Genomic DNA, 14,851 nt, shown 5'->3' on the forward strand with positions numbered 1-14,851 from the left:
TGCATGCTTCATATTCAAGAGCCTGATGGAGTTGACAGCTTTTCTGAACATGCCACATCCCTGCAATCCACTGAACTCTCCCTGGTTCCACCCTATAACCTATGTGGTACAAGCAGTCTTGTAAAAGAGTAAAATTGATTGCTTAAGCACTGGGGTCTCTGCATATGTCAGACACCTTGTTCTTTCCAATATGCCAGTTGAGGAGTACAGAAATCTGCTTTGTACTCAGATTTCCATTTTAACACTGTTCAGGACAGAATGTGGAGCTATTTGCCTCACCGGGCTTATAAATAACCTGACCTTTTAAAATGGCCAGAACAGGGAATCTGTATTACTAATTTGGGACCTATAACATACTTTTAATTGAAGCAAGGATCCAGCATGGCTTTATGATAGGTGGGAATATATGTTTCCCAGGGAAAATCTATCCAGCCTGCTCAGTGCAAAAGCTGGTGTGCAGCTCTGCAGGAGGACTTGAAGGGATACCCTTTCAGTGAGGTATTGTTCTTTGCCTCCTCCTTCAAACTAGCCCTTCTCATTAGCCTCAAGATGTTTTGCAGTGGTCCAGCCACTGACAGGGAGGCTGTGTCGGTGCTTCCCATGTCAAGTGGGGCTTCTGAGCCCACCTGGTAAGACCAGGCAAGTCCCAAATCTGGTAAAATAAAAGGAACTTGATCATTATACATATATGCTCCTATACAAGGGATTAACCAGCAAAGACTGTACACAGTCTGTCAAGGTCCAGCATGGCCTGGGTAGCTCTGAATTGGATATGCAGAAAGCAGCTCAAGGAGGAAAAATTTGTCCATGGCATAGAGGTTAAAAAAAGTGGGGAGGAGTATAGTGAGAACACAGCAAGTAATCAAATGACTTTGTGTCAGTAGTTAGGGTTCATAGCACTTAGTTTTATGTACAAATGACAGTTCTCTCTTCCTCTGCCTGACCCTGTTTCTTACACATGCAGTATTACATGCATGCATTTTTCTTACACATTTTTCTTACACATGCAGTATTACATGCATGCATTTTTCTTACACATTTTTCTTACACATGCAGTATTTACATGCATGCATGTATTACACATGCATTTTTCATTCTGGCAGTAGTTTGAACTACATCATTACTAAATCATCTGTGGTGAAATCACTTCTTTACAGGTAGATATACTAGATCAATATAATGAAATAATTTACTTATGAAGAATTCATCCCCTGTCCTCCATAATCATTTAAGGAAAAAATTATACAGGTATCCCAGTTAAAGATAACAAATACCAAGATGGATGGAGTTGTAAGCAGACATTCTTCTCAACAGTTTACACTCATGTTCTTCCTTTGCTTTCAATTTTTGAATCAATAACTCAAAAGTAAGAAAAATATGACTCAGTCCTTTTGTTCCGGGGGGGAGGGTACATTAGAGTCCATAGTAAGATTTTTAAAGATATTTTGCCTAAGTTCTAAATATCTGGGTTTTTTTTGACTCCCAGAGTCTGCAAGAGGGAACTCTGAAAAATGAGCTTGCTCTCAGTCAGCTTATGTGACTACAAAGGGTCTGTACTGCCACTGGAAATAAAGAAATGGAAAGCTACTATTTCCTGAACTGGCATCCCCGCTTCATTTCTTTTGAAAGGGAGGGTGATAAATTTCTGTTCAATCAAGTCAGCAAGATTCACTGAAAATAAACAGAGAGATGCTTATCACAAGTATAACAAATTTAATATAGTTATTTTAAATAACATGATTCAAGCTAGAAAATGACACCTGTGCTGTTGTAGAGTGTTACTTAAGGTCAGACATTTAGAAAAAATTCAAAAGCTTTTCTCCTCCTAAATCTATTAATTACATGTGCTCATTTTCTATTACCATGTTTACAGAATTTATTAATTCCAGTGATGATGTACTGAAACAGATTGTTTTCACAAAAACTAAAATATCAGCTTAGAAACCAAGGTGCCAATACAATGACTGCATGATCAGCTATGTCTTGAAATTAAATTAGCACTTGTAATGATAGAACAAAACTAAACTGATTAGGATGAGAAAAGGGAGACTAGTAAATTTGAAAAGCAATTTGGTTCTTTTGTACCCTTAATAAGGAGCTAATATCTGTATTAATATTGTTCTTGTGCTCTCAAAGTTTTAGTACCAATGCCTGTATGAATTCTGCAGCATGTAATTCACAAACTGCCTTTGGTCACCTACACAGTGAACAAACCCATCTTCACTGTTTTTTAAAAAGTGTTCCTTGTTCATCTCCCTTACCTATGATAGGTCTGCCTGTCATCTTTGTTTTCTCCTAACACTGTGACAATATTGCCTACCACCCCAGAAGTAGTTGTCTAAAGGAAATTTTTGTCAAGTATTCTTTGTTACAAAAATCCATTAACTTAGAGATCTGTCAGGCATTATAACCTTACCTCGGTATCTCCAGCCTACAACTACAGAAACCTTTACATGCTGGCATGGTGTACTACTAAACAATACTCTGGTTTTGTCTGTTCAAATGCTGTAATATCAAGTAATAAATCTGTGTCCTTTTAGTGACCTAGATAAATTTAATTTTCTTCTTTTCCATTCATTAAGAATTAAAGTTGTTCTATTTCATGGGTTAGTATCTCTTGGGGAAATATTTGAACTACAGGTTAGTGACGATGTCATTGCAATAGACCACATTCTCTATTAATTAAGTCAAATGAAATATTTTCCCACAGTATATACCAGAATCTGATGGATTTCTCATAAGTCACCTGGCTCTGCTTATCCCCCCCTTTAGAAACTGTATTACAACTCCTTCCAGAAAAAAAAGAGTCTCTCCAAGATGTCGAGGGGAGAGACTTGCCAGCACACAGCTCTGCAGCGAGCAGCAGGCCGGGGCAGCTCAGCAGCCCTCAAGAGAGACTCTGCCTCTCTTCAAAAGACAGGGAGGACTGGGTGGTGAAAAGGTGGGACAGCATTGTACATCACCTGAAATGAAACATCTGAACAAGCTAACTCTAGTAGAGGTAGGATTCTGAATACCAATTGCAAAAAAAAATATTTTTTAAATTGCAGTAAAAGTAGGAGAGCTTTGAAGGACACAGCTGACGATTCTTTCAGGTCCTTCTCTGACACCATTTCTGTGGTGGGGTACTAAATTCTGTTACCTTTCTGGAGCTGGTTACTTCAAACTTTTGTAGAGATAATTATTGTAAAATTATTTTCCTTTCCAACTTTTTTTCTTTGTTGTTACTTTTGAAATTCAGTCCTTTTTCTTGGTATTTAAGACAGTTCCTAAGACATTTTTTGCACAAAATAGTGACAGAGACTTATCAGTTCATATGAGTATGTACCTTCTTCCTCAGAGCAGGCCAGATGAACTAAAGTAGAATCCGATAAAAACTACAGTTATAATGTCTGTGCTTGTCCCAGTAATAATTATTTGCACAGTCCAAACCAACTCTCAAGGGATGAACTGCTCTATAAAACACAGGCACAGACACATAGCGATAAATAGGTCTCCTCTGATCCTCACACGTGCCCGCCTCTTGTGCCTGGGGGGAAATGATGACCCCAACTCTTCCCAACAACTCTGTCACGTCTGCTGTAACTTTGGGTGGCACAGAAGTACCCAGCTAGCCTTAATCTATCTGGACTGAATGCTGATAGCTGCAAAGCCATGGTCTCCCCTATCTGTGCTCCCAAAGGAAAGGTTACCTACCAAAATGCTTATTTTGCCCCTGGGCAGATTTCCAGTTTACAGTCTGCTCCATGCTATTGTTGCTACACTGCTCGCAGTGCCCCAGTTGGCCAGTTTAAAGCTAGCTCAGGTAAAACAAAATAAGCTGCTGTGACAACCAGCGGCTCTGCTGCCAGCGTACCCTTTCAGCACGTCCTCCCTGGTCTTGCAATTTATATCCACACAATACAGCTTGTTCCAAATAAGGTGACTCTAGCAACTCCACACACTTAATCCCCTTAATCTTGCTTTATAAGTAATGCCTTAAAACCCCAAACAATTTCTGTAGCTCTTATCTGTCCTTTCTCCAGTTTGACAGTATATGTGCGCAACTTAGATACCCAAATCTCAATACATTATTCCATGTTTATTTATAAAAACAAAACAAACAAACAAATCAACCCAACTGCTAGTAAATAATGCCAATAGAATAGATTACAAGAGGAATAACTGGTTCGGGGTAAAAAACTGTTGCTAGTAGGTATGGAATAAAAAGAGAAATTGAACAGGGACTGTGTCCAAAATAACCTGACAATAAAAGGGGAAAACATCTATAATATATAAATATATAGTCTCCTTTATATTTTCATCTGACAGAGGACTAGTATAAGGGTGACTGAGATACTGATAATAAAATGACAGGTAACATTCAGTGCTAGTAAGGTACAGAATAACATAGAAGAGAAAAGTCATATCAAGTATACATACATAGTGGTTGCTACTAATTAATTAATAGCATCCAGGTTGAAATCTTGGACTTACTGTGGCTGGTTCTTTGAAAACAACAGTGCTGTGATCACTGGTGCCCAAAGAGGCAAAGAGAGGATGAATATGGTAGAACAGAATATTGGGAAAGCAGTTAAAATAACACAGAAAGGTCACTGAGCAGTGTGAGGTATGGAGGTGGATGTTTCAGTGCTATGTGTGGCTCTCATTAAGCTCTTGCAAAAAGGGAATAAGATTGTCAGGAGAGGTAGGCAATTATTAGAATCTATAAATTATTAGAGCAGATTTTACATGGTAAAAAAACTAAATGGGTGACAAGGACTTGCATTTCTAAAAGAAAGTCATTGATAAGAGAGATCTGTAAAACATGAATGACATGAAGAAAGTGGGTAAGACACAATTATTCATTTCTTCTCACAGTACAAGAAGCAGGGTATGCCCAAAGAAATTGTGAGATAGCTGGTTTAAAACAAACAAGCAAACAAACAAACAAACAGATGGAAGGGCTATAATCATTACATGCATAATTATTTTGTGGAAGTCATTGCCACTGGATGTGTTGAAGTCCAAATGTATAAATGGATTAATGAAAGATATGACAAATTGGTAGAGTATAAATCCACACGCAACTGTTAAACCTGATGTTCCAAAGACACCCTCCAGCTCAAAAAGCCATGAAAACACTTGCCTTTGGGAACTCAGAGTGTAAAACAGAGAAAAACCAATTCTTTATATGTCTGTTCTGATACAGATACCCATAACTGGCATATGCTATATCCTTCCATCAGTATCCATTACTAAGTGGATACTCAGCTGGACCGAGCTTGCTATCTGACCCAATACTGCAATTTTTCATGCACTAGACACACAAATAATTATGGTCAGATTCAAACAGGTCATCAGGTGTACCATCATTAGGAACTGAAACACTAAAATCTCTGCACTCCAAAACCTACTGCTTGGTATACAGACAAGGGATAAGTTTCAGTTTTCTATTTGGGGTTGTCTGGAGGTAAATGGTATCTCTTGATAGATTTCTTAATTATCAGTGCTTTTTTTTTTTAATGTGTATGTGTATGTGTGTGTGTTGGCAGGGAAGGAATCACCCCTTTCTGTCAACAAGTGACCAGGAGTCCCTTTTTTAAAACGCATGAGCAGAAGGGGAGGTGCAGCACTTTCCTTTCATATAGTACCTATTTAGATATAAATGGGTAGACGAGTCATCATACACTTGGGAAATCCCAGCTTTAATTCACTTTCTGCCTGAGGGCAACTAGAATTTTAATCTCTTTTTATTTATGACCAGGCTATACATACGTCTGGATAATGACTTTCACTATTTGTCCTGCTAAAATCTTGTACAACATAGGAAAAAACCCAAGACTGGTAGACCAGAAGACAAAGGCTGTAATCTATTAGTAGTTATGATCCTCACTTGGATGAGTGATCCAAGCCTCAAAGATTACTTACATTTGAATAATACATAGGATTTAAGGGAAAAAAACAAAATATAGAACCAATGTTGGAAGAACAACTAAATCTGTTTTCTCCTTATAAACAACCTAATTAACAGTCTAGGGTTTCATGCTTATCCTACATCTCCTACTTGAAACAACTAAAAGAACTACAACAAATGGTATTAGTAGCATACTGTGGACAAGTACTTGTAAACAGTGGCAGAATCATGTAACAGACACTGCATAGAAGCAATAACTTAAGATTAAATACAGCTGGCCTAACAGAGACCTCATGATTTAATAAATCATCTGTTTGTCTCAAGGGAAAATAAATGCATCTACACCACTTCAAAGCTCTGTTGAGCTTGTTCTTCAAAACTTCCAGAGGCAGCAATTTTACGCACCTTCCAAAGTTTAAAAACCCTTTTGACTAGAAGGTTTTTCCTAATATTTGGTTCAAATATTCATTGCTACTATTTAAAACCCCTACTTCTCAGCCAGCTGTTGAGGGCAATACAAGCAAACGTTTTAGCAGCAATTGTCACGTATTTCAACCATCTTCTCTAAGCAGCCTAGATACTTTGCTTTTCGTAATGAGATATGTTTTTAATTTACTGTCATCTTTACAAATTTTCCTTAAATCAGCACTGGACATAGTAGTCAGCTGTAGCGTTTTGGCACTGGGTAGATTTAAAGGATGCTATTATTTATACATCCCAGAACAGAATTTTCTTTTTTTACCTCTTCATGTTTTTGCTTATTCATGTTCAGCCTGTGACCATCTGTAACCCCTAGCTCCTCTTATTTATAAATATGGCCTGGTGAATTGTTCCCCATTTTGTATTTGTGCAGCAGTTTATTCCCAATGTAGCACCATGCAGTTGACCTAAATAAACTGTATTGTGTTGTTTCCTGATTACTTCTTCAATTTGTTAATATCTTCTTGAATCCTTGTCTAGTCCCACTTGTGCTTGCTGGCTCCCTCGGAGACCATTGTACATTTGTTAATTACACATTCTAGTTCATCTTCTTAATCAGCACACGACAATATTCAGTGACTCCAGATTCAAGGGACACCCTTTCAGGACTCTACTTGGTGCTTCTCTCCATATAAGGAGGCTATTCTTTTAATTGAAATGGGACTCTAAAACTAAATTTTGTGGACACCTTGTAGTTTCATATAGATGATACTATCCCAAAATGCTTAAGAAAATGTCATGCCAACAAAAGAGGGAAGTGGCACTCTGCAGAGTTAGTCTGACTGAAATGCAATGCCTAAAATATTTGTTGAATCAGAATTCCAAATGACAAGCTATAAGACAAGATAGCACCAGTGGGTTTTTGTATACCACAGTACAGAGTACCAGGATGAATTAGTATTGAAACATCTCATAGCATGTAGAAAACTATTATTTAGGGGGGATTTCAATTGGGAGAGACCTATTAAAGGTTCCACATTGTCACCACTAACTGCTCTGGGGCTGAAAAAGCAGGTTCAGGGCAGGATGGGGGGTGGGGTTTCATGCATGTGGTGTGATGAAAAACTGCTACAAACCACTATGGGTATACTGTTTAAGAGACTTCATTCGACGGGATGAGTTGATCATTAAGCTAAAAAAAAACAGTCATCACTAATATATGAATGGCTACAGTCTAACTACAGTACACTACTCATATGCAGATAAAATGGAGTGGCTATGGTACACCAAGAAGTCTACCAAACACACATTTTTGTGACCACAGTCAAGTACTCCAGTTAGGATGTGTCAGAAGTAAGTTTTTGGACTCCTTAATGAATTAATTTTTTTGCATGCAAAATTATAGTCTTTGATGACAGAGTGATATTTTTCCAGAAGAATCCAGCTGCCCAGAATAAACAGTTTGTTTTACATCTTTATTGTCATTACATGACACTAGTGATTATTTATTGTTCACTATTCAAGTTCTGCTCAGCCAACAGAATTCTGTACTTCTTTACTTTTCCTCTAAATTCATATCTGGCTATTCAAAGGTACTCATCAATCTCTGAAAAAAAAATAGTATTTATAAGGAGATTTTATTCTCACTTTGTAAATATGCTGCAGAAGCATAGAAATCTGAATCCACTGATTCTGGATATTTGATATCACAGATTCAAGATATATATTTCAATTTTGAGTTTTCAGAGTTGTCACTAAATATTTTCTATTTATTGTATTATACTCCTTCAACATTTTCAGAGAAAGAAAAGCCACAAATTGGTTTTGTGGGTATATACTCGACAAATGTTAAATATGAAAAAATATTCAAAGCCAATAGTTTCACTATTTATATGAACCCTTATGAATGGAAGAACCGAAAGTAGTTACGAGTCTGCTGGATTGTATTTAGAGTAATGGAAGGCAACTTTTTCAGGGTTGGATTGATGCCCCTGGAGAACAAGCTGTTGTATCTGTAGGTGATTCTGAAGAATTGTTAATGTCTCCTTCATTGAGGCAGTCGTGGATAGCAAACAAGTCAGAATTAAGTAGATGAACTGAGGTTCCAAGAAAACAATCCTGGATTCATGTGTACCTTGCCCTTGACCATAGAGTAGACATTTCTTTGTCTATTTCTGTTGATTAAACTCAGAGAATATCTGGGGCTTTTACTGCAGAAATTCAGTAAGGCCTTTTCTAAGAAGACCAATGGTGTCACACTTGACAAGCCACGCTCGCACTCTTGCCTAGTACCCAGATCAGCCTTCAACACTAACAAATGTCGTATCGTATTATCCGGTTAAGTGAGTTGAAACTGTTAAATTCTTCCCAGAATGACACAGCAGATAACCACCCACTTTCTTCAACATTTCTCAATACACAATACCACAGACCTTTTTTTCCTTACAAGAAGCATGACTTATGCGCATTGCAATGGTATTTGTTTACAATTCAGCTTTAATTTTCCTTTTTAACCTATTCCAGCACAGAAGTCTCAAGTTTTCTCTAATGCCTGACAGATATAGGAATATGACTGAGAGCAAGGTACCTTTTAGGCTCTAGTCAGATTAATCAGAAAAGATCTGCCAAAGTAAAACACTTCGAGGGACAGGCATGTATCTGTTCTTGCAGCCTCCTGTATCACAGCAATCTACAATCTCAGTTTTGTTGCTGCCCTCCCTGCTCCTTGATATGCACACAACAGTTGCCAGGACCCTCTTTCAGCTCTCAATAGCCAAAAGATTTTGGCCATCTACTTCAACTACATGCTTGACAATGAGAATAGTCCTTAATTGCACCCGTGGAAAAAATGCCATTCATTCGGAAGGATGCCAGCTACAAACATCACTTGGATATTTCAGCTAAACTGACAGACTGCTCTTTATTTGCCAGTAAGGTAGGGGAAGAAAATGCTATTACATGTGCTTTGTATCCTCTGCTGCATACTAAATCATTCCTGTGTGGTATTCATGATCTCTAAAGCGGTAAGCAGTTTGGTCACAGCTATCTCTGGCACCATCTGTTTGACCACTTGCAAAACTAACAGGCTGCACAGAAGCTGAAAGAGACATGACTAGCGTTGAGTTTGGGAAAAAAAAACTATATCCAGATTCAAAATTAAACCCGCTATTCAAAATTTCATCACAACGTGTCAGGCATACTGCAGTTACCCTCTGAACCCTCACAAAGCTGGTTTTCCCTTGCCTCTGGCAGACACCACAGTCTGCTTTTTCCATAGCCAAAATGTTTGCAGATAGTCTCTTTTACACAAAAGTTTCCAGCAAAGAACATAAAATGAAGCTGCTGGGTCTACCCAGCTGATTTTCTGCCCTGGCAAATGAGAAACAGTGTTTTTGGCCAAGGAATTCTAGTTCTGATATATAAATACCTATTTACCTGTTTTATTTTTATGCACTAAATTAATTGTGATATATGTGTGTTTTCATTCAAATTATTAACAAAACTATAAACTAGCGTAGATGAAGAAATCACTGTTAAGGTATAGAACACTAAAACTAATGATTCCCAAATATTATGTTTGGGTAATAAGGTACTGATGCATTGAATATATGCTATACTCACAATTAATCTCATAAAAGCATTTACAAGACATCTTTGATGTGGTCTTTTTTTTTTTTTTTTCCCTATAAATCATCATGATTTGAATTCTATTCTAAAAAAAAAGGTTTAATGAATGAGTTGTATACCTGTCTCAAGCTTGATAACACCTAACAGCTATAACTACAAAGGGAAAGACCATTTACCATTTTTAGTACAGGACTTAATTAACTTCTTTCCATTATTAGGAACTTCCCCAATAGTCCAAGATTTATTAAAAGTTAATGGGAATGTTTCAGAAAGCTTTCTAGCCACTAAAGAATTATTCTGAACAAATTAATAATTTCTACAGTTACACCACAAGTATTGAATATAAAAGTCTTGCATAAAAACAATACCAATGAGAGAGCAGAAAAAAAAATAATAGAATATTATTTGTAGTTAAAAAAAAAAGAGCTTACTTTCATCTATGTTGTTTTACTGTTTCTTATTTCAATTTCTCATACATTTCTGTACATTCTTTACATTTCCAAAATTAGCTTGAAACTAAATAAAACTTAAGACCAGGCTTTAGATGTGTTGACAGACTACTGCTTTCACGAGAGATAATCCAGCCCTTCTCCTGCATTTCTCCATAGGATGACTGGGTTATTTTTTCCTGTAGGTTAACTGGAAACCTTTGTTTGATGATCAAAATCCCAAGTATGTGCCTGAATCAGTTCTGAAATAGTAATTTTGTAAGTGCAAGGAATTATAAAATGGGTGGCTGTTTCCTATGTGCCGACTGACCAAACAGTACTTCAACTGATGGTAAAACCATTGGTATTAAATAGCATCTGATGTGAAACTGAAAACATTATAAAGAAACTCAATCTGAATGGTTGGAAATAAAAATCTATACCAAATCAGCTGTCCTGCACTTCTATTGCTCCTCTAGCCTAGTTTAGAAGATACATGTTGTGCCTGCCCATGATCCCTAATCACATCCTTAATGCGCAGAGGGAATGTGCCAATATTTTGTACAATATTTTTTCATGATTCTTTCATGTGGCTGTAAACACTGTTACTATGAAAAAATGGGGGGGGTGTGAAGGAAGAAGATGAAACAATCAATATTTATCATTAGCGCTGAGCAAGAATTTCTAAATTATATTATCATGAGATGATATCTGAAAAGTTTTAGTGGGTAGAAATGCTTCAGGGAACATGAGTTAATAGCATCAGTTATAGTTGTGAAGGCAAGAGCAATCCCAAAGATTGCTTCAGTAAATTAGAATGAGTAACAGATCCCCTCGAGTGCATTGCTGTTCATTAATAATAATGCCCATACAGCAGACAATTTCTGTTTAAAGGATGAGCCTTTGTAACTTGGTCAGCAGGATTATGTTTAAAGTGATCTGAAGACAAAGGGAGTTCAAGCTTCTTTCTCATGCATTGTCTGAAACAGACTTGCCAGCTTTCTCACTACAGCTCTCACGGGACCATCCAAATGCAATCATCTCCAGTTTTATCTCTGCCTCAGCCTAGGAACAAAACCACAATGTCCTGGGTTGAGTGAGTGGTGGGGTTTTTTGTTTGGTAGCAGGGGAGGGGGCTATCGGGGCAGTCCCCTGTGAGAAGCTTCTTGAAGCTCCCCCAGCTCCAAGTCAGCTCCACTTCTGTTTGGGAAATTGAGCCCATCAGCTGCGCCTCTGCGATAACGTATTTAAGAAGGGACGTGGTGAGGAGGAGTTGGACTTGTGAGGAGGAGTTGCTGCAGCTGCGTGAACACCCAGGTCAGTGGAGGAACGGAGGAAGAAAGGAGGGGGGAGGTGTGCCAGAGCAGAGACCCCCCTGTATCCTGTGGGGAGATGGCAGGGCGGCCCCCCCCATCACCCATGAAGATCTGCGGTGGAGCAGACATTGATTTCTGGCCTGTGGCTTCTGCTTGCCTGATCAAGGTGCTGTGCCTGAAGAAGGCCGGGGTCTTGTGGGAAAAGGTAGCCCCGCTGCTGTAATTCAGTGCTGGGAGGATTGCAGCATGTGGGGGTGTCCCACGCCGGAGCAGCTCGGGAAGGGCTGCAGCCCGTGGGAGAGACTCCAGTCAGAGACAGTTAGTGACCCACGCCGAAGCACTGTGGGGAACGCTGTGGCCCGTGGGAGGGACTCACATTGGAGCAAGTTTGTGGAGGACTGTCTCCTGTGAGAGGGGGACCACGACGGAGCAGGGGGAACAAGTTCCAGAAGCTCCCCCCACTGAAGGTGGAGGAAGTGGCAGCACTGACTGCACCCCCCATTCCCTGCCCCTGCGCCGCTGGGGGAGGAGGTAGACATATCAGGAGCAGAGCTGAGCCTGGGCAGAAGGGAGAGGTGGGGGGAAGGTGTTCTCAAGATGTGTCAATGCTTCTCACTGTCCTACTCTGTTAAGTGTTATTAGTGTCTGTAATAAATGTATGTTCTTTTTTTCTTCCCCTAACGAGTCTGCCTTTTGCTCGTGACCATAAAGGGGGATTTTTTTCCCCATCCCAGCCCTATCTTGAACCCTAAGCCTGGCTCTCTGTCCCTTCTCATTGCCGGAGGGGAAGGGAGGGAGAGTGGCTGCGTGATGGTTGGCTGCTGACCAGGCTCAAACCATGACATGCAAATTGCATTCCATAAACTGTAGAAACAACTATGATATGCCTTCTGTGAATCACCATTTCTGCAGAAAACTTTCCCAAGCAAGCACCTCATCCCGGCTTCCAGTGACCCCTGACAAATCCCCCTGGCCGCATTTGTGGTTTCTGCTGCTGAGATCATTCTCTGGAGAAGCAGCCCAGGCTGCGAGGATGCAGCAGGCTTAGCACTGCAGAGAGTGTTGCCTCCAAGGGATGGGGTCAGCCGTTCGTATCCTCTGCACACTGGGGGACTGACTCCTGAAGCAACTTTTAGCAAGCAGTTGCAGAATGTCAAAAGTGAGTCTTCAGAGAGCACAAACACTAACGTGAAAGAGCTCAAAAGAAAAAATCCTCTCTAGATTCCTATGAAGATTTGGTTTTCAGAAACAACTTTATTAAGAAGTGGATGCTCAGCTGATTAGTAGAGTTTTTCCAACAGCTGTTGGCTGTTATAGATCAGTAGTTTCTATAAGTATGTGGATTTACTTCCAGAAAAATTCTGGGAAATATCTGGGAATACCTCAGAGCGGTCAGGGTTCAAATCACAGTATTTTAAACAGGTAACAAAACTTTCTAAGTATCTTGCTGCATCTTCCAAGCAGTCTCATTTCAAAATAATTGCACATAGTTAAAACAGCCTGAAACAAATGCAACTGACACATAAGTTTGAAATGGCATACATAATTATAATAAAAATGAAAATGTTTGCAACCTACCTTGAAATTGCGTAAATTTGATGGTTCCCATCCTCTCTCCATTTCTGAAAACAACTTGACCCTAAATAAAATAAATAAATACCTTAAAAGCTTTATAAATATCTCATAATATAGTTTCATTATACTGCAATTATTTTCCATTCACTATTAAAATGACCCAAGCAAGGTTTAAACTTTTAAAATAGCAGATTCAACCGAGGTTAAAATAACTCAATAACACCTCCTTAAAGCTTTCTTCCACAGATTTCAATAGCCTTAGAAAGCTGACCAGTGTTATCACCCACTTTTCATGGATGGAAATGGAGGTACAAAAAAGCCGGTAACTTACCGAATCTCAGATGACAAGGGATATGCAAACAATTGATTTTCCCTGTGTGGCTGTTTTTATCAAGTATATGTAAGAGCTATCAAAGACCACACAAGAAAATCATTCTCCATTTCATTTATGATACGGTCCTCCAAATGGCTCTATAACCTACTTATATCTTATCTTATATACCTATCCTACTCAATTATGGATATGAGTAGCTCTTGTTGCTTGGTTTTATACTACAAAAACATGTGTGTCCTAGCATTCTTTTTAAACGTATTGCCTTTAAGTCAGTGCTGCCCTTTGTTGTGCTACACACTGTTACTGCTCAAAATAATGATCACATAACACTGAAACCTCCTTACATGTTCCTAGCAAATTACACCCATCTTTCATCCCATCTTTCCAACTTAAATTAAGAAAAGTTCTTATTAAGTTTCCTCCTTACTTCAGCTATTTCATAATTGAGTATAAAAGAAGATGTTTTCATGCATTTATGCTAAGAAGTACTTTTAATATTTTGAACCTGCAGTGGAGTGCTGAGTGCTGTCAATACAGATTGCTGTTTTACTGCATGCTCAGTTTGTTTTTTTATTATCATCTCCATTAATCTTTGGTTTAGCAGACATTAGGGTAAGAAAAACCAAATGATAAGCATGTAAGGCTACAATATATTTCTCTGTGCAAGCCAGCCCCTTTTTGGATAACCCTGTCTGTTCGCTAAGGGGATGCACTGAAAGCAAGCATCTGACTTACTGAAATCAGCTCCCTGCAGGAACCGTACAACAGATGTGTGGTACAGCGTACCCACCCCACATTTCCTGCAAGCCACAAAACGCCATTTTCCATTGATAAATAGAAGACAACACCCTTCAACAAGTGTAAGCTACCTTGTACTAACCCTTAAAAGCCAAAAGACCCAATCTGTGACAAAAAGAGAGTAAGAGAAATTAACACTGTGAAGGGGAGAGTTTCTGGCAACAGCTGCAGAAGGACACAGGAGCTGCTCCCACTGAAATCCAGTTGAGCCAAGTCTCATTCAGTGGCTACTAACACAGCTCCAGCAGAGAACATAAAACATTAGCAGGCAGATTTATGTGTGTACCTTAGCAACCTTCATCCAGATCTCCTTTAGTTTGGAAAAGTAGTTTTTAATAACCCTTCATTTGTTTGAACATAACCATAATGCATTTGGCTACTTGGTTTAAGTGGCTACTTGGTTTAAGTAAAATATAGTAGAAAATAGTAAAGGTTTGTAAAGATGCTATGCACGTGT

At 38.9% G+C, this 14,851-nt stretch overlaps 1 protein-coding gene across 1 annotated transcript in view; it reads right to left on the minus strand.

The window, feature by feature from the left end:
* GABBR2 (gamma-aminobutyric acid type B receptor subunit 2) overlaps positions 1-14,851 on the minus strand; it is a 484,167-nt gene that overhangs the window by 193,952 nt on the left and 275,364 nt on the right. The window contains exon 8 of the mRNA XM_042798101.1: positions 13,266-13,326. Within this exon, the coding sequence (XP_042654035.1) occupies positions 13,266-13,326 (61 nt within the window). The remainder of the gene's footprint in view (positions 1-13,265; positions 13,327-14,851) is intronic.

This window comes from Tyto alba, unplaced genomic scaffold (assembly GCF_018691265.1).
Source record: "Tyto alba isolate M040663 unplaced genomic scaffold, T.alba_DEE_v4.0 Super-Scaffold_27, whole genome shotgun sequence".
Classification (NCBI taxonomy): domain Eukaryota; kingdom Metazoa; phylum Chordata; class Aves; order Strigiformes; family Tytonidae; genus Tyto; species Tyto alba.